At 39.6% G+C, this 26,608-nt stretch overlaps 2 protein-coding genes across 4 annotated transcripts in view; one reads left to right on the plus strand and one right to left on the minus strand.

Moving 5' to 3' along the window:
* Nucleotides 1-26,608, plus strand: part of SUDS3 (SDS3 homolog, SIN3A corepressor complex component) — a 253,181-nt gene that overhangs the window by 146,346 nt on the left and 80,227 nt on the right. The gene's annotated exons all lie outside the window — the stretch shown is intronic.
* The window catches only part of TAOK3 (TAO kinase 3), a 94,838-nt gene that overhangs the window by 21,343 nt on the left and 46,887 nt on the right, over nucleotides 1-26,608 (minus strand). The window contains exons 4-13 of one of the 3 annotated variants that reach the window (XM_049805526.1): nucleotides 26,101-26,172; nucleotides 24,982-25,083; nucleotides 24,463-24,508; nucleotides 23,413-23,509; nucleotides 19,901-20,014; nucleotides 18,734-18,825; nucleotides 16,606-16,699; nucleotides 15,051-15,132; nucleotides 8,688-8,855; nucleotides 5,544-5,750 (exon numbers count right to left, since the gene is read on the minus strand). In XM_049805526.1, the coding sequence (XP_049661483.1) occupies nucleotides 5,544-5,750; nucleotides 8,688-8,855; nucleotides 15,051-15,132; nucleotides 16,606-16,699; nucleotides 18,734-18,825; nucleotides 19,901-20,014; nucleotides 23,413-23,509; nucleotides 24,463-24,508; nucleotides 24,982-25,083; nucleotides 26,101-26,172 (1,074 nt within the window). Of the gene's footprint in view, nucleotides 1-5,543; nucleotides 5,751-8,687; nucleotides 8,856-15,050; nucleotides 15,133-16,605; nucleotides 16,734-18,733; nucleotides 18,826-19,900; nucleotides 20,015-23,412; nucleotides 23,510-24,462; nucleotides 24,509-24,981; nucleotides 25,084-26,100; nucleotides 26,173-26,608 lie in introns of those variants that run through there. The other 2 variants (XM_049805527.1, XM_049805528.1) reach the window with 2 other exon arrangements.

Below are 26,608 nucleotides of genomic sequence, written 5' to 3' on the forward strand. Positions count from 1 at the left end.
ACATTTCAGGAATATCTGCTTAACACTGTTGCCATGCATTTTTAAGAGCAACATTAATAGCATGTTGCTAACAGTATCCTCATTTTATGTTCAAGATATGCCAACTAGACTCCTTCCTCATAGCACTTAATAATTACACTGATCAGATAATTTTTTGTTATGGTTTTTTTTTTTTAGAGGAAGACATAGCTTGTTCCAAGAAACGCTAGGGAAAAAAACCCATGCACACATTGCTGCAACAAAACTTCCTAGGTGAATAAAACACCTGCTCAGAAGACAACTGGAACAAGCAAGGTATAGAAGCAAACAGAAAACAACTCAGTAGGTAGACAGGACTTTTCCTACAGGAAAAAAAAAAAAAAAAAAAATCAATGAGAATTTCACCTCAGATTTTAATCACAGCAAAACCAGGCAGACAGATCTATAAATTGCATTTGATATTTACATTTTTTCATGTAATGTTGTTATATGGTTGAAGCAACCCTTGCACTGACAAAGAATCAAACACAAGAATTAACAAAATACAGAAAACGCAGTCCCATCGTCTTCAGCAGCTGACTTGGAAACTAACATACAGCCCAACTGCAAACTCTGATCACACTGGACTCGCCTGAAGCTGAAACATCTAAACTTTCACCTCAGAAGGAGCATTCACTTGCACATAGCATTTTTTGTTATGCACACCAAATAAAAACCTTCACAAACACTGTTTACACAAGAGGATTCACTAACTGGAAAGGACTGTCAGTCTCCTAGACAAATAGGAAAGGCAATTTCTGAGCCATAGTAAGGACTTTAATGGAATTGCAGCAAATCCCTTCCTTCTAAGAATTTAAAGAGCAAGGAAGCAGTGTGCCATCGTTCATTTTAATACATTGCACTAAATGCCTCGATAATCTACAGAGAGGCTTAACTATCAAGAGTCTTTCAAGAAAAGGCTTCATGTCACCAACCTGCTTGACATGACTCCAGAGGGTACAGGAGGGGTCATCACTGCTGGCACATACAAGCCAAAACTCAGTAAGTCATTCCCTAAATATCCTTTAAATCTCATAAAAACATCTTTTCCAAGTATGAATCATAAATCTTGACATGTAGGGAAAACACCCTCAGCTTTGCCTCAGCTGTAACTCATGCAGAACTGCCATGCCAGAGCACTCTCCATCCACAGAATTCAATGTGAACCCTGCATATTAATCACAGCAGCGATAGGTGACACGTAAAGGTTAATTTAATGGATTTGGAAAGTCACTCAAGTTGCAACAGTTATTACAGAAGTATGTTTTTATTACAGACGCTGGGCAAGAATTTGTGATTATCAACTATGAACACCCTCTTTTCATCCTTTTGTTATAAACTAGATTTTAATCAGAGGATTTCTCTGACATTTTTATTGCCCAAGTTTCATCTTTGTAAGTACTGATGATTTTTAAGGTTGAAGTAAGTAACAGCAACAACTCTGTATTGCAGTTGAAGAAAACAGTACTGTACTGGCTTTTTGTTTAGATTAAAAGATAACAACCTTTCTTACGATTATAAAGTTTTATGGAAATAAAATAATACCATGTGGGATCATTCTAAATCCTACCACTTGGCATATTCATTTTGGACAACAAGATAATATTTCTGGGAAGCCACCTGTACACACACTGACATATACCAGCAGTTGAACAAAGCAGATGACAAACTACCTACAATGCATCAACTGATGCCTGTATTCTCAGGGAGACAAAATCTTCATCCTCATTTTAAGATGAATTAACTGATACCCATCTGCTTTTAAGATCCAGGTTACGTGTCTCTGAAGCACAGTGTATTTGGAACTTAACTCCCTGCCCCTTTTGTCTTTTTTTTTTGCACGCTCAGATACAATTGGATTTGCATCAGAGCTACAATTTACTTTTCAGTTCTCAACCTGTGCAGCTGAACAACTGAATCAGTTCCCAACAGGAGATGGGCACGAGAATGTGTATCCATAGGCAAGATGATCCTTGGATGGAGAAGCACAGTTATGTTAACTGTCTTCAAAAGAGACATTAGAAAGCCAGAACTCTTACACTAACCATATTGTGACTTTGTGGAGGAGGTCACCAATCTGAAACCCGGAAAGGGGCAAAGAAAAGTTCTAGCAGGACAGCTCATCCAAGCTGCACATCTGAATTTCCTGTAAAGAATCTGGTGGCGATTAAGGCATCCTCCCGAGGAAGCAGTCTTTGATCCTGAAGATGGACTGAGATCCCAGGAAGGGAGGATGCAGGCTTCCTGCCTGAGTAGCAGACATTATTGCAATTTTTTTTCCTCTCAGGAGTTTAGGAGACAGCTATAAACTACGTTATATAACAAGCTACACATTCAATTATGGCTTTTTGTTATTTTCTTCCTGCCCAGTGATTTCTCTTCCAATCTATAAGTTCTGCTCTGCTGATAGGTGGGAGTTACCTTTGTTCTAAGCACAAGTTCAGAAACATGGAGCTCTACTGCTGCCCCAAAGCTTTTGTATTGTGGAAGGGGTGAGTCTGTGCCTGCTTTTCATGGAGGATTTATCACAGCTGCTACTCTCCAGCAGGCAAAACCCAAGCATTTTGGCTATCACGATCTAGTATAGGCAGTGAAAATTAACCAGATCAGAAGCAGGTCATTTCACTTACCCTATGACCACAAAACATTTTTGGATGTTACAGCCAACTAGAAGCTGTTTAAAACAAACAAACAAAAAGTTATTTACAAATGCTTTTACTGTATCAGCCTCTTTCTTATGGTTTGTCTCCGTCTCAGACTAACTGGTCACAGTATAGATGCTAGGAGTGCTTGATAGGGATACTTAAAGCTTCTCCCAGCCTAGCGCTGCACAGGTGATATTGTGAGAGCCTGAGGTCTGCTCCTGATTTACACCAAGTAAATGTCACTCCAAACTGGCTCTTCACACCAACCAGCAGCCTGAAGCACTGAAGGCTGGGAACTACATTTCACACATGACCACAGTCTCTTTCATCCTACATTTTACAATTGCATGTGACATTCTGGGGCTGTGGTCCAAAGAAATCAAAAGGCCTCTGACACTTAGAGCTTTCAGCCTTAGAAAATATCAACAGTCTAGGCAATTTTGCCATCTTGGTCATTCTACACAGTGTGGTACATCCGGAGATTGTTAATTAACACATTTGCGGAATACCATAATTTTACACAACACTTTGATTTGACCCATGCCAAAACAATCTTGTATGTGACCCTATGCCCACATAATGGAGACAGCTGGCTAATTATATTCATCAGTATTTTCTTTTTAGCCTTTAAAGGCTGATTAAATGCAAAACAAAAGCTTAGATTAAACTTGAACTCCAGGTTCTTTCCATTTTGTTTGTGATTAGGCTCCGGAGTGCTAGCAAACTCAGCACTCCCTACTTCTCACCTGCTAGAACAAAACCAAGTTGTGTGGATGAGCTTCATCACAGTTTACAGAAACACAGTTAAAGCAAGCACAAAGACAAATTGAAGTCTTTTCAGAATAAGGAACTCAACCTTGAAAATAGGGTGGGACGTAGGTGTATATAAACCCCCTGAAGTCTACTGTTCCAATTTTAGTCTTTTCACATGTATTAATATATACATAATATACACAGGAAGCAGTTTGCCATTTAAAATTGCATTCCCCAAAGTAACAGAGAATAAAAAAAGTCATGTACTAAATTAAAACAATATATTTGCAGACTGGAATACATCTTGCTACACATAGTCTAAATTTGCCTTATGCATACATACAGTGGAAGGTAACATTTGCCAATGGAGAAGGTACCTACTCCACTGCAATAATCAGTAATCACAGCCAGTTGTTAACTATTTTGTAAAGACCATCAGTGCAGACCTGGGTTTTGTGCTTCCAAAATTACCCTAAAACACCTGTGTTAAGTGACCTACAGGTGATTTCTTTTACAATACTTCAGTTACAAGTATGCAAGAGACCCTGTTTTTTCAAACCAGGTAACAAAAACTTTCATGGGGTGTCATGTTTATGCATTCTAGCCAACTGAATGTCTTAATCTCAAGAAAAAAACCAGCTATACAGAAGTTTAAGAGGACTGAATTCATAGCATCAGAAATCTTCCTGTATTTGTACTTCAGGTGTCATACAATCACTGTAAACCAAAATACTATTCTTAAAACAAGCAGGATCTCCACTTCTTTCACAATCGCAATTTATGTCTGGTAGGAGTGGCTCACATTTTGTTTTCATCAACTGTAATGACACTGATGAGTCAGCAATATTGTAACATATGACTACAGTGTAAATCTGTCCCTCAAACTTCTATTTTAATGCATATATAAATAGGACTACTTAACAATGTGAAATTAAAGTTAATACACATTTCTGAAGCCTACACGAAATGAGAAAGAGCTCCAACTATAACCACCCAAAACATATAATCAGTTGCACCGTTATTCATTCAGGATGGTTCCTCAGGCTGGCATTTTGTACCTAAAACTGTTTTTTCAGAAAGGTAAAAATAAAATCTTCTCAAAGGTGCTATTATGAATGTATTTCAGAAGGACATAAACCCCTGAAACCTATGCAACTTATCTGCCAGTATCTTTAAATATGTAAGGCAATCTTTAGCTGAAGACAAAATTTCTTGAGAGCTCCCTTTTATAAGCGCTTCAATATCCAGTTACACGCAGTATTTCAGGAGGAAAAAATCGCTTCCAAATATTTAGTTAGTTGAAACCAGGCTTTACTGTAACCTTACAAATGAGAAATTCGTACTTCTCATGCTGCCGTAATGTTTTAGCTCCTCTGGCAAAAAGCATACATACACTTTGAAGCTTTTTGTGAACGCACTCACACAAACAACCTACATTTTACTGCCCACTAGCAAATGACACTGCTAAGGCCAAGCCAAAACTATTTTAGTCAAACAATCTTAGATTAGATGCTGACTTACAGCTAGACAACTTTAGCTTGATATCTAGCATTAAGAAAAAAAAAGGCAACAGATCACAACATGCAGCAAAAGAGCAGAAAAGCATTGAGTGGAACTTGACTCAAAACATACCTCGTGGGAAGGGTCCAAAGTTCAGCACACTTCCACTTCTCATGAGGGAAATCCAAGTGCAAGCAGATTTTAATCATACACTGTGACTGGTAAATGGTTAGCTTAGCTGCTATGACCACTTGTCACCATACTACATAATACAGTATAATCATTCACAAGGAAACAAGGACAGATGTTACAAGCAGAGATGAAGAAGTGCACATGCAGGGCTGGGTAAGGAGGCATGCACTAAATCTGTGCCAACCCTGCCTAGACACTGACAGCACTACCTTCCATTAGCGGCCTCTTTTTATTTTCAGAGGTTATTTAAATGCAGTTTAGCTTTTAAAGAAAAAACACAGAACTTGATTCTGGCAAGCCCAGCACCAGCTCCTGCTCTCAGCAGATGGCTCAGCAGAAGACCACAGCACACTGATGGTTGGGCCCTACGCAGGTGAGCCAACGTGAGCAATAGCAGGGACTGCAGGAAACTATGGAGAGCACCAGAGAACATACCTTCTTATGAACAACGGAGGAAGTGGAATTAATTGTGCTCTCGTCACTATGCATCATGACCAGTTCAGGGCTGCTCTCATCCAGGACCTCCTGCATGCTGCTCACACTGCTGCTCTGACTGCCTGTGCTCACAGACATACTTGGGATGGAATGGTTGCTGCCCAGACTGTCCATCTTCCTACTCAGGTTTGATCCATGCTCACTGTCCTATAAAACAAGGGGCATCAGTTACAAATACTGCAGGAGATCACCTGCCCAGCATGTGCCTGCAGTGCCCAAAGTTTGTTTTAAAGGCAGCTCTGCAGAGTTAAAGGTTCTTTGCTCATTATTTTTGCAACTACGTTTCTCAAGGTTGCTTGGGTTATGAAATACTCCGTATGGCAAGTTAGCTTTTGCTTTTTCCCCCTGCAATCTTACTACATCAGGCTTCAAGTCAGTTTTTTCTACATATCAGTAAGTCTGGGCATGGCTCTTGGCTTGAATAGGAGACATCCAGGAATACTGGATGGCTGGCGAAGTCTCATAATTAAAAGGAGTGATCTAAGTTTGTATTAAAACAGTGTTCCAAGTCAGGATATGCTACAACACACTTTGTGAATCAAAAAGATGTAAGACAATGAACCCATTTGTTTTTTATTTGATAAATATCACATGGTGCTTAATAGGTGTAGAGGTTTTAACCTCCATGTCCCAAGCAGTCAGGAATTACATTTTGTCAAGCTAAGAACCCCTTTAATCTTGTGCTTTTGGCCAAGATAAATTCTTCATTCACCTTTAAAGCAGCTGATTCAGAAGAGCCTGCATTACTACAGTGATTAAAACTGCTGTAATGTAGCCATATGTAAATAAATATTCCTTGTATAGGACATATTTTTGATTCTACAGACTAATATTAGAAGTTAGCAGCCTTTTTTCTTGTTGCATACTCAGATGAGCACAGTAATCCCAAAGTATGTGCTTAATCTGGACTGATTTAAGAGAATTTATGGAGTTGTTTGTAATTAACTAGTGGCACTGAAGAGGCTTGCAAGGAGTTCACAGTGAGGACTGAGAACTCTGAATGTCCTTCAGCTCCTGGTCCAAAATAGCCTCGATTCACCAAAATGAATGGCTTGCTACTGCACCCAGTTTGTCCTGGCCTCCAAAGTGATCTTGGGGAGAATTACATTACAAATCAATTAACAGGGTACTCATTTTGTTGGAAACTGACAGAAAGATGAAGTTGACAGACTCAACAGATTTGTATTTGATTGTGTGATTATTTTTTTTAAGCAATCAGCAGATCATTCAGAGCCTGCGTGAGAGCGCTTAAAATCTAAAATACAAAATAATACTCTCTCAGAGAGAACGTATGCACAAGAGAATGAAAATATTTCCAGGATGCTTATAAAAAGTTGCAGAAGAAATAACATAACAAACCATCTGAGATGAGGATATGGCTATGCAATTAATTAATGTATATGCACAAAGGGCAGAGATGAGATTGCATATGCAACCTTAATATTGACTTCCTGACTTGAATACTTTCCAAATGACCTTAACTTCCTTGCAAGAGCTCCGATGAAAGCATTAGTAATATCTTGAGTGTTAAGGATTTGTAATGCTCCTTTTCCACCTTAGAAAGTCTAAGGTTGAAAAAGGAACTGTCTTGTGGCATTAACAGTTGAGCAGCTTCTGTTAACCAGTTAAGTAGTAACTGAAGCACGTGCTAGGTTTTCTTTTCACTGCCAAGTTAGTGATACACACGAGCAATACAACCTCCTTTCATGGTACACAAGCTCAGTGGTAAAACACAGTGCAGAGCATGCTGTGCACATGCAGAGTGTGAGCTTCATTAGAGTGTTAATTCCTGGAGATGCAATATCTTTTTTCCCTCCCCTCTTTTGAGGAGTGGGGACAGGAGGAACAGAAGATGATACATCCTGGAGTCAACTACTACCACATGTATCCCACTTAGCTGTTCAGCTCCGATCTGCTGAACAGCCAAGTGGGGAACCCACTCCCTTGGGCTTTCCTACCCTGTCACCCTTCTAACAGCTTTTCACACATGGGCAGAAAAAACTTGAAGGTTTCAGTGCAAAAGTCTGACAATCACCCCACCCCCCAACTAAGCTTGAAGTTTCTAAGTTGGCTAGCTAGAGGTTAGCACTTCATAGCTTTAATCACAGTGGTTGCTGTTCTTGCTCCTTTTGTGCATCTCCTTCAAAGTGAAGGACAGTGCTAAGTGCCAGCCCCCTCCTTCTGTATGCTCTCCTACCTGACACCCAGGCTCGCCCATTTCTTAAACCAGAGCTCTGGTTTAGCTTTAAAGGAACATTTGACATACACAAACCTCAAAACCAAGTCCTTGACTACATGCTGAGCTTGGGCATCTCACTGCATATTATCTAGCTATACTGCAGGAAGAAGGAATACAAACATCAATTTGTCTGTCAGTTTTTTTCAGTGAGAACCAGTCATGGATTTTATTTACCCAATGTGTCTGCACCAAATGACATTATTTTCCACCTAAGCTCATCAATTGAAAAATGACTGGTTTCCTTCTCTAAGCCGCAGTTAATGTCAATTATCATAAACTGATTAAATGGGTTGTTTATTACAAGATTTAAACTGAAGCTGAATTTTACATCTTTAACTTTTTTTCTTCTTCAACATTAAAGAATTTTAAAAAATAAGTCTTACTAATTTGGTGATTTGCTTTTCAGCTCATGGTAGGCCAATTACTTTACAGTAAAGTTATGTCAATTGAAAAAAATATTAACATTAATCAAGTGGTCTTGACTGTACTTATGAGAAAGAAAAGCTTAGACTGTCAATAGACCCTCCTTCACACAGGCTGTGAGATGCTTTCTTCTCACAGAGAATCTCCCTCCAAACAAGTTTCTACCTAAAGCTTTCAGAAGAAAGGCCACCATTTGAAATAAATCCAAAGTTTTAAAGTTGCCAATAAATGCACATCTAACACTGAGTAAGGCCTATTATTGCTCGTTACCCTATGCTGTCTTTCTGCTGATCCAGATGATATTCCAATAACATGGATTGCATCCTCACCTAGGCTGTGCTTGTTCTGCCCCCCTAATGGCAGGAACACCTCACTTGCCCTAAAATTATAACAGCGCAAATGGGGTAACAAAATAAAAGTACCTCCTCCTCTTCTTGAGACTCGGTCAGTGGGCCATTCCGTGTCTCTTGGAAAAGGATTTTCTTCATTTTCCGGTACTGAAGGTTATCCAGTTCACGTACTGCATCTTTTGTCCTTTGTATGAGGTCTATTAGTACCCTTGGTGGTCGGTCTCGGCGAACAAAATCATGCTAAATTAAAGGAAATAAAACAGATGGTTTCAGACATGACACTAGTATGTTTGATGTAAAAACAGGGACAAAGTGACTTTTTTTGAGACACCTGAAAAGACAGTTCATGTTCAGTAATTGGTCTGTTCATATTCAGTAATTAGTAATACCCATTATGAAAGACTCCAAACACACTGAGCACTGAAATGCACTGACTGGGCTCACCACGACATCAAATAACCAAACTGATCATGCTACACACTATGACCTTTGAGCCATAAGGTGCAAAACGTTTTGTTCAGAAGTCAAAAGATCTGCTTAAGCACAGAACTCAATCAAATGTAGAGTACAGAGAAGTGAGGCAAAATCACTTTGCTGCTTGAAACTGATGTGCCTGTGTACGCATGCGCACAGGCACATCAGCAGCAGGAGAAGCTGGGTAGTGGATGGAGAGGCGTGAGGCTTGGCTGACCCTTCACAAGGTCTCTTTGGCCTCGACTCCCTTATTCACTTTTCTGTCTGAAGTGAAACAGTTTGGACCAGGGTCAGGTGTTCTGAGCTCTCCAGGCAACACAGCTGATTTGTCCCTTCCTGAGCTCATTCACTTGAAGCATACCAGGTACAAGACAGTGTCACTTCAAACCTTACAAAGGCATAGGACTTCACAATGAACAAAATGCATAAAGGACAAAGAAGAATCAATCCTGATTATGCAAGACTACCTGCCTAAGCTTATCCTGCATCTATCTGTTCTGATTCATACATAAAACCAATAAGACGACTGCAAGGTTTGTTTGTTTTTGTGGTTTTTTTTTATACTTGAAACATTTGTAGCTAAAGTAAAATCACATTCTTACCAACTCCTGCTAAGGAGGTACTAGAAGTGCAGGTTTGAAGTGCAGGCTTCACAATAAATTCTTCAATGGAATTTAAGTATATTATTAAAAACTCTTCTCTGACTTCATAGATACATTATCCTGAACTGTACAGCTGCAGCTTTCCCATTAACCTTTGACTAAAGTAGACAGCCTGAGTATACGCTAGCCAATATTCTATATGGTATCACTACAGTTGGGTATGTTGCTTAGTATGTGCCATGGGAGATGGTCAGAAGGCACAGACACCTTCTACATGCTTCTGGAAACTTTAACAGTGAAAGAGAGAAATGGGAAACATAGTTGTTCTCTACCCTGTATTGCAAATGCCACGATGGCCTTTTGTTAGAGACCCTCAACAGCTGAACCCTACCTGCAAAGAAATTCTCAGGAGGGTCACGTCTGCCCACTTGGCTTCACAGCTCTTTCCACACCTGGTGAACTCAGGGTCCCATAGGACAGGGAAAAGCACCTCTATCCTAGACATGTTGCCATTCCTCAAGTTCAAGAACCAATACATCCAACTGTAGCTGGAGTAACTGATACATGAAACCCAGTCCTCCTTAAAACAGGAGTCTTACATACAAAAAAGCTGAAAGGATAAGCTGATCTTCTTTTAACGATTTGTAAATAACATGGACAGTATCATGCCACAGGCTTATTTCTTGTTTTGAATTGAATTCAAACTGTTGTGCATTTGAGTTTTACTCATGGGGGTGGCTAGTCATCTCACTATCAATTTTTTGCTAGTAGTGATGATATTTACTTCTGAATTATAGCTAAAAGTTCTAAACATCATTTCACACAAAAGCAAAATGAATAATTTCTGCTCCTCAACACAGATAACCACCATTTATTCCTCTATAAACAGCAACGATCTGCAGCTTATCTATGATTAGAAAAAAGGTAATCATTTTTATCTCATCGTAGATAATTTTTAGAAAGCAGTAATGCATTTGGAACAACAGTCCTGAACTTAAATCCATCTATATGTCCAGTGTCTGCTTGTTTATGCATATTCTTTAACAGTACAAATACTCATTTCACTGGAAAGACTATGTCCTTCATATTCAAGCACTACTCAAATATCAGAATGCAGCCACATGGAAACCATAGGGCAGACGCACAGAAGTGAAAACCAAAAGGGTCTTGCATAGCAAGAATACAGTTCTACTTGCATTATCTAATTGTCAAAACTGCACATAAGAGATGTAGGCACCCCTCTGCTAGGTACCATGCAACTCTAAGAAGTGAAGGCTGAAAGGATTTGTCTACTTTCTCCAAATTGCAAGGAAAAAAACCCCAAGCAAACAACAAAACCAAAACGGACTCAAAGGGGGGAAAAGGTTAGTCTAAAGGCATGTACCAAGTTGGCTGGAAGAGTGACTAATGGAACACAAGTCTCCTGGGAACATCGTGCAAGCTGAGAAAAACAGGGAAAAAAGTGTTGAAAACAAATTGTATAATTGCTTTTCACTTTAGAAGTGAAAAAATATTAGTGAGAGTTTTGGAAGTTTGGGGGGTTTATTTTTTGTTTTTTTTTTATTTCAACTGCATTTTAATATCACTACAGTCATTTGACTATTTTCATCTGGGATAGTGAATGGAAACCAAATTCATTCTCAAATACCTCATTTAAAATTCAGTTCTCTAGGAAAATGTGGCCACAAAAAATTTGCTCTACCCCTGTTTACCACAGACAAGTGAAAAACCCTCAAAAGACAAAAAGATCTTCAATCTTATAGTCTAACAAGCTTTAGGGAGAGCTACTGCAGGAGGGAACATCTAGGGTACTGTTCTGAAAGTCTAAACCAAATAAAAAGACTGCATATACATGATTTAAGAATAAGATCTCAGATCCGATTGTTTGCACAGACTCCAACCCAAGGTACTCATGAAATCGTATCCTTCAATGAACTTACACTATTCCTAGAGAGCAGAAAGGCTGCCAATCCACATGAATGAATCATTCTGAAACCCACAACATAAACCTATTAGCTGGTCAAAGGATTGTCAGGGTGCTGCAAGCAGAACCAGAGAACAAAACGCTGGTTATGTGCCACAGCACAAATGTATCACAGGAAAAAAATATATATACCAGGCACTGAAGAGAGAGTACAAACAAGCTCGTTCATCAGCCTTTACCTGGAAAGTGAAGGCATGAGAGTTAAATATTCTATATGGTCCAGGCTTAAAGCAAGGACAGAAGCGAACGCAAAGCTAGCTGTTCGGTAAAGAGCGCAGGGTTTCGATTTCTTTCTTCAAGAACCAAGAGGCTCAGAAACATCCATGAAAATGCATTTTACTGAGCTGAAAGAGTAACAAGAGAAGCCATAAAACAAAGGCTGAATGGTAGCCTTAGAACAAAAATCAGCATGAAAAGGCTGTCAGGTAGACACAGAACAGCAATCTAACCTACTGTGGAAATTAAGCAAAATGCTCAATGGAGCTAGCAATTCCTCTGCTCAAATATTTAAGGAAAAACTGAATCCTGTTTACCTGGTGTGGAACAGCAGCATGCAATGCAATTCTCACCAGCAGCTATGTACGGCAACCAGAGGAATAGCAGGGCCACTAATCCATTTTAAAGAAAGGAAATACTTGAAAGAAAAAAAAAAAAGCACTATGGAAAAGGGGCTGGACAGGATTTCACACATCCGTACCTTCTAATGGAAGGCTGCTCCTGAATTTCCCAAACACGAAGCCCTTGGAGTTATAAGCAGTTCCTATACCTCTCAGGTAAACTGAGACTTAAACTGGAAGTGATTTATGATTCACTGACAAAACTTTGGCAAACTTTGGGCACATCACTCCCAGCACAGGTCCCCCTCCTACATGCCCTTAACAGTTATGAACCTGTACAAGACACCTTCCAAAATGGTACAGTTATTTCCAAAACAAGTTCTAATTAATTAGGTTCAGTATAGAAACTATTAAGGGGATATAAACAACTTTTGGGTTTGGCAGTTTGATTGGGGAAGAAGTTAACCTAAGCCTGTCCTGTTAGTACTACACTTTTAACAGTGAAGTATGATGCATGAATATAGAAAAGAAGCAAACACGTTACAAGATGTTAATGAAACAAGAACAATTGCTCAAAATCCACCTAGGACAAAGAGATGATTGGAAAATGGAGATCAGAAACACAGACAGAAAATACAACACTGCATGACTAGAGAGAGAAGTTGAAAAAAACCGTGATGTCTGGAAATATACTACTAAAAAACCCCCAACAACAGATGCAGAGTATGTTTGGTAAGTAATAATATGAGGCGGGATCTACAGTTGGCACTAATCATAGAATGGGTTGGGATGGAAAGGACCTCAAAGATCATCTAGTTCCAACCCCCCTGCCCATGGGCAGGGACACCTTCCACCAGACCAGGTTGCTCCAAGCCCCATCCAACCTGGCCTTGAACATTTTCATGGATGGGGCATCCACAACCTTTCTGGACAACCTGTTCCAGTGCCTCACCAAGCTCACAGTAAAGAACTTCTTCCTTAGATCTAATATAAGTCTGCCTTCTTTCAGTTTAAAGCCATTACTCCTTGTCCTATAAATAAATTTGTCAGGACTTCTGCACCAGACAGCAGTCAACAGAACAGAGCATCAAAACCTCCTGTTGTAACACCGCAGAGCAGAGCCTGCCTTTCCCAGCTCCCACATAACCACACCTGGAATAACATTTCACGATATGTACATTAGTGCCAGAAATGCCTGTCCAGCCAGAGGAACACTAGACAAAGAAAAAAACAAACCAAAAAGTGGATCAGAAAGGCCCAAATGAATGATTTACATGAACAGAGCAAAAACAAGAGCTGAACTGAGATCAGGCAGAAAAGATCATTAAAAGATACATATTCAAAAGGTATGAACAGATAAAGAATTAATCACGTTCACATTAGCATTACTAGAAGAAAAAGGTCAAGATAACCTTCCTGAACTTCTTCAGTGTCTGCCAAAAACCCAGGCAAGACAGGACAGTTCAGAGCACCCCACACAGAACAATCCTGCTCTGGCCAGGAGATAAACATAAGTCATCCAGTCTCTTTCTATCTCTAATACCCATGCTCCTTTAAATAATCAGCCTCTATCTGTAAATCTTTATTAAGAGCTCAATCCTCTGATCATGTGGAGCATAATTCTCAAAGTACTAGGAGCTCTGCAAAAGATTTGCTATTGCCTATACATCTTATAAAGACTGGTTAAGTCTAGATTTTGAGTAGCAATTAAAATGGCTTTCTAGACTTTCTATCACTTCTACAGAGAAAGCCTGTAGCAAATTACAAGCCCTAAATCTCACTGAAATTGCATATAAGCTTGGTAGCAAGTACTGCCTGTTACACAACAGAAAAATAACATTTTTCCTTACTGGAGAAGGTAAGCAAAAAAAAAAAAAAAGAAAACCAAAAAGGAACATCAGCAAATTAACAGTTACATTATTTTACACAAAACTTCGTAACTGCTCCCAGAAGTTCTTCGCTTTCACACAAGCTGCACCAAGTTATAGTCTCTCCACTCCCTCTGCCCCCATTTAGAGGGCAAACAGGGTTGCTTCCAGTTTCCTCCCTCATTTCTGTCTGCTCTTTCAGAGACCACATAGTGCAGCATGGTCACAACTCAGGACATCGTACTGACAGCACAATACAGCAGAGAGGCTGGTGAAAACTCCCTTCTTCAAAGCAGTAGGAAACACACTCCTAAGTCCTGCCTACACAGAAAACTATTGGTTGGAATTCACTTCTGCTGTACAGATATTTAACTAACCCAGCTCTGGACCTGTTTGTCCTTGATAATACTTTCAGTTAAAGTATGTACAGCATTATCTTGGAAAAAACCCACAAACTATTAAAAAACTAAAAATCAAGATTAAATCCTTCTATCCCCCTCCTCCTGACAGGTCCTTCCTTCAGCTAAAAAAAAATATCTGTTACTCACACTACTATGCCATGAGGCTTGCAAGTTCTCCAACACAAATGTAACCTCTGCAGAGCTCTGGGGTGTAAGAGGAACAAGGTGCTGGGCTGCTCCCCCAAATAACTCCTCACTCAGCAGTATAACTGTTTTACCACACAGCCTACCTCTACTTTTCTCCAGTAGTTTGACTCTTGAGCATCATATTGCGATATGAATTGTGACGGACGTAACAGGCAAAGTCAGGAAACAAAGTTAAACAGCCTAAAATACTCTTTAGAAGAACTCAACACTCTACTGATTCAGATGAGAGCAAAACCAACAATTTTTTTTTTTAAAGGTAAAATATTTTTTCACCATCTTTAGAATTATTTTGGTACACAAACAGATTTTTCCAAAATTTCTGGAAAAGATGTGAAAAATTACCCGTAACAGATCTGTTGATGATGGCCTTTCCTGAGGTATTTTCTGTAAGCAGTAATCAACAAATCCCCTAAAGGAGTCTGACCTGTAAATAGAAAAAAAAAAGTTCTAAATGAAAAAGAAGCTTAGGATGTGGAATACACGCACACTTATTAGTGCAGAGCAAAAGAAAAACCTTGAATAATTTGTTCTTAAGTTCTAGGGCAGAGAAATTAACTGGATTTTTCAAATTCTGAGTAAGTTGATCCCATCAGCTCTTCAAACAGTTAAAGACTGTTGAAACAAACACAAACACACAATTATCCCCAACCACAAACTGAAAACCAAGCAAGAACTATATGTGTACCAGTCACTATTTTAAATTTTCTTCAACTACTTAAAAATAGATGATAATGAAATTATTGGTAACTCCAGAAATGCACTCGTTAAGTTAGCCGATGAAATGGCTCTCTGTTCTCTAGAAGCTTCCCACCATTTGTAACACTGACTCAGTGAAGTGCCTTGATACAATGCTTAGTTCAACAACACTTTAGGCTATATATGAGGTTGCATCACAACTGGAAAGAAGAAAACTGATCATCTAGGTGCCACTGAACTTGAAAGTGGCATAAAAGGCACCTTGCTTACTCCCTTCTCAAAGCCACAGAGCGCAAACAGGTGACTATAAACAAACTGCTTGCAATCAAGAATACTGATTCTTATGCTGTATTCACAAGTTGTCTCTACTCTGCATTGCAAATTCTGCAAAGACGACCATGGGTATCAGTGTGCAGATACAAGACCAAGTTCTTTGAATCTTAAAAAATGGAAAAAATGGAGACGATGAAATAAGGAAACTGCAGTAGAGTGGTTTTGATAAAGTGATTAGCAGTGAGATAATTATGCTGCTTAAATGCCTAGCAGTGTAACAGGGGGAACGTCACACCTCTCCAGGAGCTATTGTTTCAAGCCATCTGCAGACTCTGCCAAGCACTACTCCATAGCTACATTCCACTCTTGGGTACAGAGAACAGGAAACGGGGTAACCCCTTTGCTCCCACAGAATAGCAAAGCATTCTTGCATCCAAGGCCAGATTCTGGAACAAGCCTGTAGCATGGGGATAGCTACTGGCCACAGAGCTCTGATAACTTTTGAAGTCACTCACTAAAATCATCTAATTACCTCTGTATTCCGTGTACCTCTCCCCTCCCTTTCTCCATATTTCAGCTGCACTGCAATGCTAACAAGTCTTCTATCGGGGACCTTTTGCAGCTGGAAACTTTGCTGAAGCTGAGCTATGGCTGGCTTAATGCATCCAAGAATATTTTAATTCCTACAGCGTCTACAGCCCCATAATTAACACCTCCACACATTTAGATAGTAGCACAGTCAAAGTGACAGAAGGTCAAAATTGAGCCTGCCTACACAGAGGTATTAAAGGAGTATTATTTGAGAACGCAGTCAAATCACTACACTGCAACAAACACTTTTTCTTGTCAGACTTTAACCATGCAGAAAGTTTTGCACAGCATTTTCAGGGAAATAAACAACAAAAATTTCTGGTAATGGCTCTCTTACCATTCATTTGACTGTAACGTAGGGGAATCGTTCTGGGCTATGTGATATAAGGCACTCATTGCATTCATGTTGAAAAGTGGAGGCTTCCTTTCAGCTAGAAAGAGAAGAGAAAGGTGTGATAAGGCAGTCTGGAAAGAAAAGGAGAAAGATATAGAAGTATGAGCAGGGTATCACGGCTAAATCAATAGCTCGTTACTGTCATTATCACATTTAGGCTACTTATTTTAATATTCTAGGTTAGACCAGGACAACCACTCAAAGAAAGCTGCTATTCATTTGAAGAGGGGATGATGAAATCCAAAGAGAACAGGATGCAAATTATAAGGAAAAGTTTCCAGTAAATTTTACCTTAACTGCAACATTTCACGCCTGACCTGCTATGGTAAAATCAGCAGAAGCTGACTAAAGCAGAGCTTAGATATACAGCATGTCAGGGCTAGGAAATTTATGTATCAACCCCTACAGATCTTTGATGCACTGCTGTAGCATCTGTGTTACGGGAAAAGAGTGGCTGGCTGCCTGTTTCATTTGCCATCGGCAGTCACCTGCAAGTGGGACAGTTTGCCAAATTCACTTGCCAGATGTGTTGTTAACTCTCCCTAAAATTCTTTCTAGTCCTTGCACCAAGAGGACACCTATCTACCAGCCCCTAACCTTTCAGGAGTGCAGCACATCTCTCACAGAAATTGAGAAAAGCTAGTTTTCACCACCATCTAAGGTCAGTCATGCCAATCAGCCAATGATGCCAGGATTTTTAAGTTTGTGTCAGGTCAGAGCAATCACTTGTCATTGACATGCAGCATGCATGCAAACCACTGCATTTTCTTTTCTTTAAACACCACTTTCTTTCAGCTACACAAGAAATGAAGACAACAGCATTCAAAAAAATTTCCTCCCGCTGCTACCTGACCCCATGTTCAGATATGGAATCATGCAAAGGCAAAGTTCAAAGTTTAAAAAAGAAAGTTTAATATTTCTTAAAAGGGTAATATTAAAAAAAGAAAACCCATCAACTATGTAAAGTGACTTTGAGATTCTTGACTGAAAAGCTCCATAGAAATTCTAGTATGAAGACTCTGTGCCTACATAGGGTAGCATAACATCTATTCTACTACTGTGATTTACTCCTTGACAGGCCATAACATGCCTAAACTCTGCATGAAAAAAAAAAAAAAATATATCAGTGGCCATGCAGAAGAACAGAAGTCTAAAATTTCTGATGTTGGCATTCTTTATATCAAAATACAGGCTGTGTCAGCAAGGCATTAGTGCTGGCACATGAAATATAACACTGGAAGTTACTAGTCATCTACACCATTACCATCTCCGTATTGGAGTCAACATTTCTTCCCATTCTGTACGTCCTCCTCTTTGTTATCTCATATATATTTCTGCTGATTAAACGTTTATAAATAATGTTTTCAGTGAACTTGTCCTCACAATAAGTTCGTGAGGTACTGCTGTTAAGGTTAAGTATAATCCATATCAAGACGATCTTTGAAAATAATCTACTCAGCACATGCAATGTCAATATTCAAACTTAAAATGCACACATCTGCTCTGTATACCTGCTATCACATCTACATCTGCTTCAGGTTGTGTGGATGCGTATCATTTGCCCTTTGCAGTGCAAACCCTTTTCTTCTCATGTAAAGAACCTGTCCACGTTGATTCATGTCACAAACTTTCAGCTGAGATTGAAGATTTTTGTTTCAGAAAGTGGGGAAGTAAGAAGAATTGAAAATTAAATGTAGGTCCCTCTGACGCACAATTCTTAGGACACCAGTTCCCTTGACATAATAGCTGGAACAACTTTCTCAAAATCCAGCTTGAAAAATACAGTTTACAAACTATAATTTCCTCTCATACAAGACTAGAATCCTCTGGTTAAAGAAATAACTGAGCACACCACATTAACATTAAAGAACAACAGCATTAATGGCTTGCTCTTGATTTGCCAGTGAGTAAAAGGTTTAACTCAACTGTCAATGCTTTCCAAGACAGGCTTTTTAAAGAAAAAAAACAAAAACCAACTTCTGAGGAATAAGAATCTTCCATTTTTTCAGGATTTCCTAATAAATATTGCAAACAGTTAATTATTCATCTCAGCTACCAAGCATTTACTCACCTAACTCAATACATGTGATCCCAAGAGACCAGACATCCACCTTTCCATCATACTGTCCCTCGTCCATAGCAAGGATCACCTCTGGTGCCATCCTACCAACCACAGTGCAAAACATGTGGGTTAGAGGATACAAACTGTGATTCCCAGCATGTAACTTAAAATGAGATGGTTTCATCATCTTCAGCAGCGCAGTGGACCAGAACTTAAAGAGCCAGCATGGAGCTGAGTAAAGCCATGCTGAAATGAAACAATGCTTGCCTGCACTAGCAACTCTTCCAAGAGGCAGTTTTTAAGAAAGGAAAGTAAGAGGCCAATCTGATCATCTTGCTGTTAGCACAACATGCTGTCATGTGGGAGACCCACACCACTCTCAAAGGCATTGTACCTGCAGGCAGACAGCAAGGGCTGGGAGAGTCCTAAAGGCGTCACTTTCACTCTCACCAGAGATGATGGGTTTTCCATTGGCACACCAGAAGAGTTTTCCAGCAGATATATGCAGCCTGTGAGTGTAGCTATGAAAGGAACAGGGAAATCTGGAACAGTGGGGAAATACGGTGGTCCAGGATAAAGGGATGAGTGGGGGGAAAAGGAAGCAGCAGGTCCAGCCTGCAAAAATTCGGCCTCTTAACTTTTGTTCTTCAAAGATGAAGCAGGCTTCCTGCCAAATGGACTCGTTCAGAGGTTGGGTGATAGGTGACCTCCTGTCAATGCCTGGGGCATCTGCCACAAAATAAGTGGAGCATAAAGCTATGCTGGTCCGCTATGTTAGGAATGCCAAACAACTCAAGTGACCCTTAAGCAAGTTTCTTCAAAACAGAGTTTAAGTAGCTGTGTGACTTGCAGTCTGCATGGCCAGATTAACAGGATTCCCTTTCTCCATGTGGTTGTCTTAGTTCCATCACCTGTGACAAGTGTTAACAATTTTTAAGCCAATGGCATTACAACAGTCAAAACATTAACTGGTGCCATTTCAAAGTGCTGCACAGTCTACCTCTACTTATGGGTACTGAGGAAGAACACATTTCCTGAAAAGCTGGACACAGGGATTTTAACAAAACTGCTTGGTTAATAAAGTTTTTATGCCAGGTATTATTTTCAGATTGTGAAACACTGGAAATGGAAGAGAGCAGTCATATAAAGGACTGAAGTACTGTAGGCTTTACTCACCAGTAAGGTGTTCCCACAAATGAATTGGCAGGGGAGACTATAGACGCAGACCCAAAATCAGCTAGTTTCACTTGACCTGGTTCTGTTAGAAGAATATTTCCAGCTTTAATATCCCTTTAAAAGAAAAAAAGAAAAGTATACTTCCAGCTACAGTAGAGTAACTTCCAAAATTTACAAACACACAGAAATCCACTAAGCTAGAGAAATCAAATACATGGAGTTTTTTGGGAATGGAAACCTGGCTGCACCCAAAAAGGTAAGGGGTGAGCGAAGAAAAGAAGAGATGAGTCATGGTTGCAAGGCTGAGGCCCCAAACTGAGATGCAGGAGAGATGTATCCTAATACCCAGCTGTGACACCCTTCAACAATACCAGACATGTCATTTTCATCTCTCAAATGCCCTAGGCTCCCTTATCTAATCCTTCCTACAACTCTCATAATTCACACATTTAAGAGATCAACAATAATGACACTACTGAAATACAAAAGGCACAAGATACGCTCAACACCTCTGGCACCACAAGTTTCTAAATTCCAGCAGTAAGAGGGATAATTTCAAATTAACTGTCCATGAAATGTTGAGAAAGGTTAACTCAATTTGCATACCTTCCAAGACACTTGGCAATGACCCTATTCAAAGTTTTACACAGACTTGTCAGATATATCCAAAATATTTTTTCTTCCACCCATCTGACATAAAAGGAGGATTGCTCTAAAGACATTCAAGTCTACTTAGACATCGTCAGCTGAAAAATCACAACATAGTGAAGGTTCCTTAAAACCCTAATACAGCACTTCAATAACAAAAGGAAAATTGCATACTAGGTATGCCACAGATGCCTTTACATGGGCAAAACTATTTGCTTTTGCACAAGCAGACCCTCAACATAAATGGAATACACTTGAGGGATCCCTGTCAGCCAGGCTGTATACACCATACAGTCTGGAATATTTCTTTGCCATGTCTTCAAAATATATAATGTATCTTTATACAAAAAATTCATCAAGAAAAATATCAGCTTTTCTTATCTGGTGTTCAACTGTAAAGTCCCTAAACACCAAAGCCACTTATCAGTAGTAGTAGACCTCCAACACAAACAAGTTACTGTGTATTGCCAAATGCACTCATACTCTGACCCTATGAAAACTAGCTAATTAGATAAATGGGAAGGGAAACAAAGTTATCTTGTATTTGTTGCAGAGGAAGAGCATACACTGAATTATCACGCAGCGGTTGAAGAATAATGATTTGTGCATCAAACACAAATCCAGTATCACTGTAGACCCAGTCAACAGCTAAGCTGAAAGACCCTTTAAATTTAGCATGATAGACACTGGTGACATGCCTTTCCAAAGGGCAGCCCACAGGATAGGCAAAGCTGGGATAAAGACAGCCACAGAGATAGGAATTTACTTACAGTATTTCAGCAGCAGAGCCAGAGTAAAGAGCCTCTATTCCCTCATTCCCAGGACAGTAGAGCTTCAAAACTAATATTACAGAATTATTTGTACACATGTGCTACTCAAATACATCCTGACATGTCTTCATGTTTTGGGCCTATGCATCTCTCATCTCTGCTGGAGGACAAGTGCTAAAGATGTCTTGTATGTGCAAGAATGAACACCTCAAAAGTACAAAACAGACAGCACAGGCTGTCCTCTTTGCTATCATCTCCACTGCTACCTTCACTGTACAACAATCAACAGGGGACTCAGGAGCCACGTTAGGTATCAGCAAACGTAATTGCTAACTTAGGTTTGCCTTGTGCCTGCAATTAAATGGAAAAAAATCTTATCCTTTGTCATCCCATAGCATGACGTGAGAACTAACTGGTAGCAGAGTTGCTCAGAGAGCTCAGGAGGCGAGATTAGAGACTTGCTTTGTTCCTGCATCTCCACAAGGTGTCCCTCCATTCTAGGTCACGCTCGGTTTTGCCTTCCTTGCTGTGGGGCAGGGAAACCAAAGCTGTCCCACCCGCCAGCTTTGGTCCCTTCTCATTCAGCGTTTGCTTGATTTTTCACAGTCTACAGGAACTTGCCACAGCAGAGGCAAGCACGGTGTTTTCCTCCAGGTGTGCGCACTCTTTTGCCTCTCCTTTTTAAGATACAAAGTCTATCAGAAAATTAGAAATCTCTTGATGGTGCTCTTTTCTGAGAGAGGAGACTTGCCTTCCCGTCTCAAGAAGTTAAAAGGCAGAATATCCTCGGTGGAAGAAAACCAGCTAGATAGGAAAGGCTTGCATGGTACTTCTAGCAGTAACTTTCCCTATGGCTGCTCTCAGCACGCTGCAACAGCAAAGTAACTTTTTCCAGTTTGAAAGAAAAATAACCAGCTTTGTTCTTGATATGCAATAAGCATGCTAATGGAAAGGTCACACAGGGTAGCTAGGTTTCAGTATGTGAAATTGCTAAATTAACAACACATTAATTGCACCACGTTAGAAAGTCCTAATGAGTATACTGAGAAAAACTAATTCTCTATAGTGTCCATACAGGGAGTCATTTACTATAAATAAGAATTCAATGCACTTTGAAAGCACGTAAAATATATCAGAACAGGTATCTTTATGCTCAGGTAAGGGCATATATGCAATGGGCTGATAAAAAATAATATTAATTTCATAAACTGGCATTCATGTTTAAATTAATATTTCACTTAAATATGATTTAGTAACCACGTGGAGATACGCCCCAAATAGTTATTCTAACAAATGACAAATAATTCCTGGGTCTATAGAAATCCCTCACTGTCTCAGCCTCAGATATACCAATTTGCTGTCTCAAACTTGCCAGTAAACTACGAAGAGGCTTTTAATCCCTAAAAATTAGTCTCAAGTTCCCTCATTCTGATGACTCCCCACTCATTACACTAATCTAGTTCTCACCCATTTCACAAGTTCCTGACATACTAGCAGCATCCAAAATTAAGACAAAACCCCCCTTATAATAAGAACATGCAACATTGCTGACAAATGAGTCAAAAAAAATCCAAACTCCTGAAAAATACCACATTACGAAAGACAGATCTAGGAACAGAATCCACGAGCAGCCTGTTAAAACATCTTCCTCCGCCTGTGTGCTCTGATTTCTCCCAAGGTAGTTTTACCCTTGACTTATGCCTTCATCGACTGATTTCTGAAAGCATGAAGTTTTACTTACTCATACATAAAAAAATTCTCACAATGTCTAATCTTAAAAATAGTCTAGCTCTATCACTCTACTTTGTTTATTCTTTGATACCAGGGTCTGCAGAGAAAAACTGATAACATAGAAGAGAATTCAGCACAGGATATAGCCACATGAAATTATTTCAACCAAAAAAATGCACTCCTTAACAGCTAACAGCTTTTATTTATGTATCTACCCTGACAGTAGGAGTACTGACACGTCCACTAGAGACAATTTTGGTAAAACAACCTTTACCAAAGTTGCTTAAACACAGCAAAGCAATTTTCAGACTTCAGAGAGTGGAAGATGGAAAGGCATCTAGCAGCACCAAGCTCTAGCCTTACCTATGAATCTTACAGTGAGAGTGCAGGTAGGCCAGCCCCTGCAAGGCACCGTGGGTGATGGCAGCAATCTCCACTTCCTGAAGTGGTTTCTTGTGAACTACAAAAAAAATTTCAAAAAACCCCATAAGAAGGTAATTGTGATCTTTTCCCGAGACAGTGTTTTTAAAGAGAAGGAACACCACCAATTTTGCCAGCTATGAGGTAAACATCATCTTCACTGTACTAGTTTCCTGTGGCTTGATGGCCATTAGCAGCTCAGAGTTTATGCACAGCCTGTGCACGTATTTCACGTCATAGGAAACAACATTTTTCTTCACATTCCTGCTAGGGGCAACAGTTACTGTCAACACCAGGAGATATGCCCGAGTGCAGCTTGCCACATGTATTTGAAATACTTGTTTGGTCCTTAGCAAGGAAAACTTCCCAGTTTTTTCCCCCAAAGAGCCAAAAACAGGAAAACGAGGAATACCTGCTACAAAGAGATGCCCCAAAGCACCTTCCATATATCCCTAAATATGACTAGCATATACCTTTGGCTGACCATATCTTATATACAAAAGATATGGCCTGTAAGAAGTACTAGTTCTTACAAACTTCAGCTTAGATTCCCTATGCCTCTGCAGGTGCTGCTGTTCTAGTTTTGAGGTCATATCAGTCTCTTGTTCTATAAAACCATCTGTAATTATTCCTACAAACTGCAAGGCAAGGACAAAAGTGATCTCTGCAGGTTTTTGTTATGGAAATTCAGAAAACAAGCAGTCTGCTTCAGTCATCAAGGCAGCACAAATTACAGGAACATAGCTATATACATTTACACCTTCAGTTTACAACACATAAATGTGCATGCCAACTATACGTAGCACTGGCCTTGTGGAAAAGTCTCAGCTTACCCTTGGCATCACAAACACTGGCATTCTAGCTACAGAATGGAGTAGTATAGCCAGACTGCCTCTGCCATCTGCAAAGTACCAGTCTGTGAAAAAACAACCTCCCACTGTACTCAGAAAGGGCACTAGCAAAAAGAAAAATCAAAGACTATATGAAACTTACCCTCTAGCAAATCAGAAGCTGATCCTAAACAGTACTCCATAACCAACTGCAAGAAAAAAAAAGCATGCTTTTGAATGATAGGGTAGACACTCCCCCACAGTTACTACTTGAATGGCTGAGTAACAATAGAAGCAAATAAAACTTGAAGTTGCAAGAAATGCAATAAGCGATGAACAAAATAAAATGCTCCAAATATTCCAGCAACGTCAAGACATCTTTCATTGCTGTGAAGAAGGTTTAGGCACTCAGAAGTTTGTGGGGAGATACTGTAGAGGATGTTCCATAATAACTGTTTAATTTGCATGAACACAGAGGCCTGCCTCAGAGAAGCAGGGATTTGTTGCAATATCCTAAATATCTGTTCCCTTAAAATTACCTGGAAGCTTCTTCATATGAAAGGCACTACAGGCAGCATGGGACAAATACTGTTGCATGTAAAGACACTGCATGTACCGAATATTTGATTGCGGTACTGTACATTTTCTGTTCATGAAGACCTCTGAATTCCACATCACTCACCCATGCCGTATGCTCTTTCAGGTAACAGCCCTTATACTCTATGGTGTTGGGGTGCTTCAGCTGTTGTAGAAACTTGACTTCTTTGATGATATCCTGCCATTTCTAATAAAAAAAGGCAAAAAGGTATAAATATATTTCTCTGCTTAATCCCCTACATAGCTCATACATCACACCTGTAAGTACAGTCTGAAAAGCAACCATAAAACCATTTTACAATGTGAAGATGGTAAGAGTCATAGTTGCAAAAGCACAACTGTACATCAGTTGTCTGGATCCCTATTGCACTGAGACTTCCCAAGACATATTTAAACAGCTTGAGGACTGCAAAAATATTTTTTTCCTCATTTTAATTGCAACACATTTTAGTTCAAGCATTGCTACCGTTTTGCATATTGAACTGTCCAGTGGTCTCAAACTTAGTAACAAACTCACCTGTCTCAAGAGACAATGCCACCTACAATACATGCTAGAGATAGCAGCAGTTAGCTGTTTGCTTCCTTCTGTAATGCAGCACAAAGCCACTGACATTTGGAAGACCTCAGCACGTGTGGGAGACCAACAGGTAAGCAAGGAAAAAATGAGTTTAAAACATCCCTGTTTCCTCTTAACAAACATGCATGTCAACGCACCAATCCAAATGAACAGAGTCAATCCAAGTTCAAAGCAACGCAACACAAAAATAAGAGAAACAACTAACAAGCAACAATTGAAGTGAGACTGATATTCTGAATACAAGGTCTATGCAATTTTAGATTACAGATCCTGAAAAGTGTTTCAAGTCAGCTACACATTTCAGTCAACACCTCAAAGAGTTGTGGTTATGGCTCCAGTAGCCAGTGTGCTCTTAATGCAGTTATTACTGGAATTATTACTGAAATAACCACCATACAAGCATTCTGAATTCCCATTCACCTCCTTAAACTGAACTATTTGTCAGAATTTGCATAAACTCATTTTCCCTCCACAAACCTCCGTGCTTCCTACAGAAGTGAGCAACAGCTACCGCATTAAAAAGCTGGACTGCTAGGGTCAAATGAAATATGCATCTAATTTCACTGTTCAGATTTACATTATGGTTGCAACAGCTTCTGCATGCAGAAATGTCTTTATTCATCTTACCTCATTCGTTTGCTTTCCACTATAGGACATTTTCTTGACTGCCACCACCTCATTAGTGTGGGAATTTGTAGCCTGGAGTAGGGAGAAAGAAATAGATTGAAAAAGTTTCATTTTCTTCCTCCCCATGGAGTGAGTTGTGCCTTTGGCAAACACAAGCTTTTTTCTCCTATATCACAACCTCGCAAGCTCCTACACTTCAGAGACATCTTCCCTGTGATAAGATTTACCAGACAACTCTTACAACACTTTTTCCGTATCCACTGTTCCTCCCTCAGCCCTTACTGCACTTGCTACCTCTCTACTGATATGCAAACCAAGGCCCAATATTGCACCTACTGAGAACACACAAAATACGGTTTTATTGGAATTGCAGTAAAAAAAGTTTTAGATGAACCTCTGGAAAAATGTTTTCCAAAGAAACAAATAAAGAGGTGTGTCAAAACCTCTAATTTCATCCAAAACCCCAATACAACACTGATATTCTTAACTATTTCAATTTCCAGTTTCA

The sequence above is a fragment of the Accipiter gentilis genome, chromosome 7 (assembly GCF_929443795.1).
Source record: "Accipiter gentilis chromosome 7, bAccGen1.1, whole genome shotgun sequence".
In the NCBI taxonomy this organism is placed as follows: Eukaryota; Metazoa; Chordata; class Aves; order Accipitriformes; family Accipitridae; genus Astur; species Astur gentilis.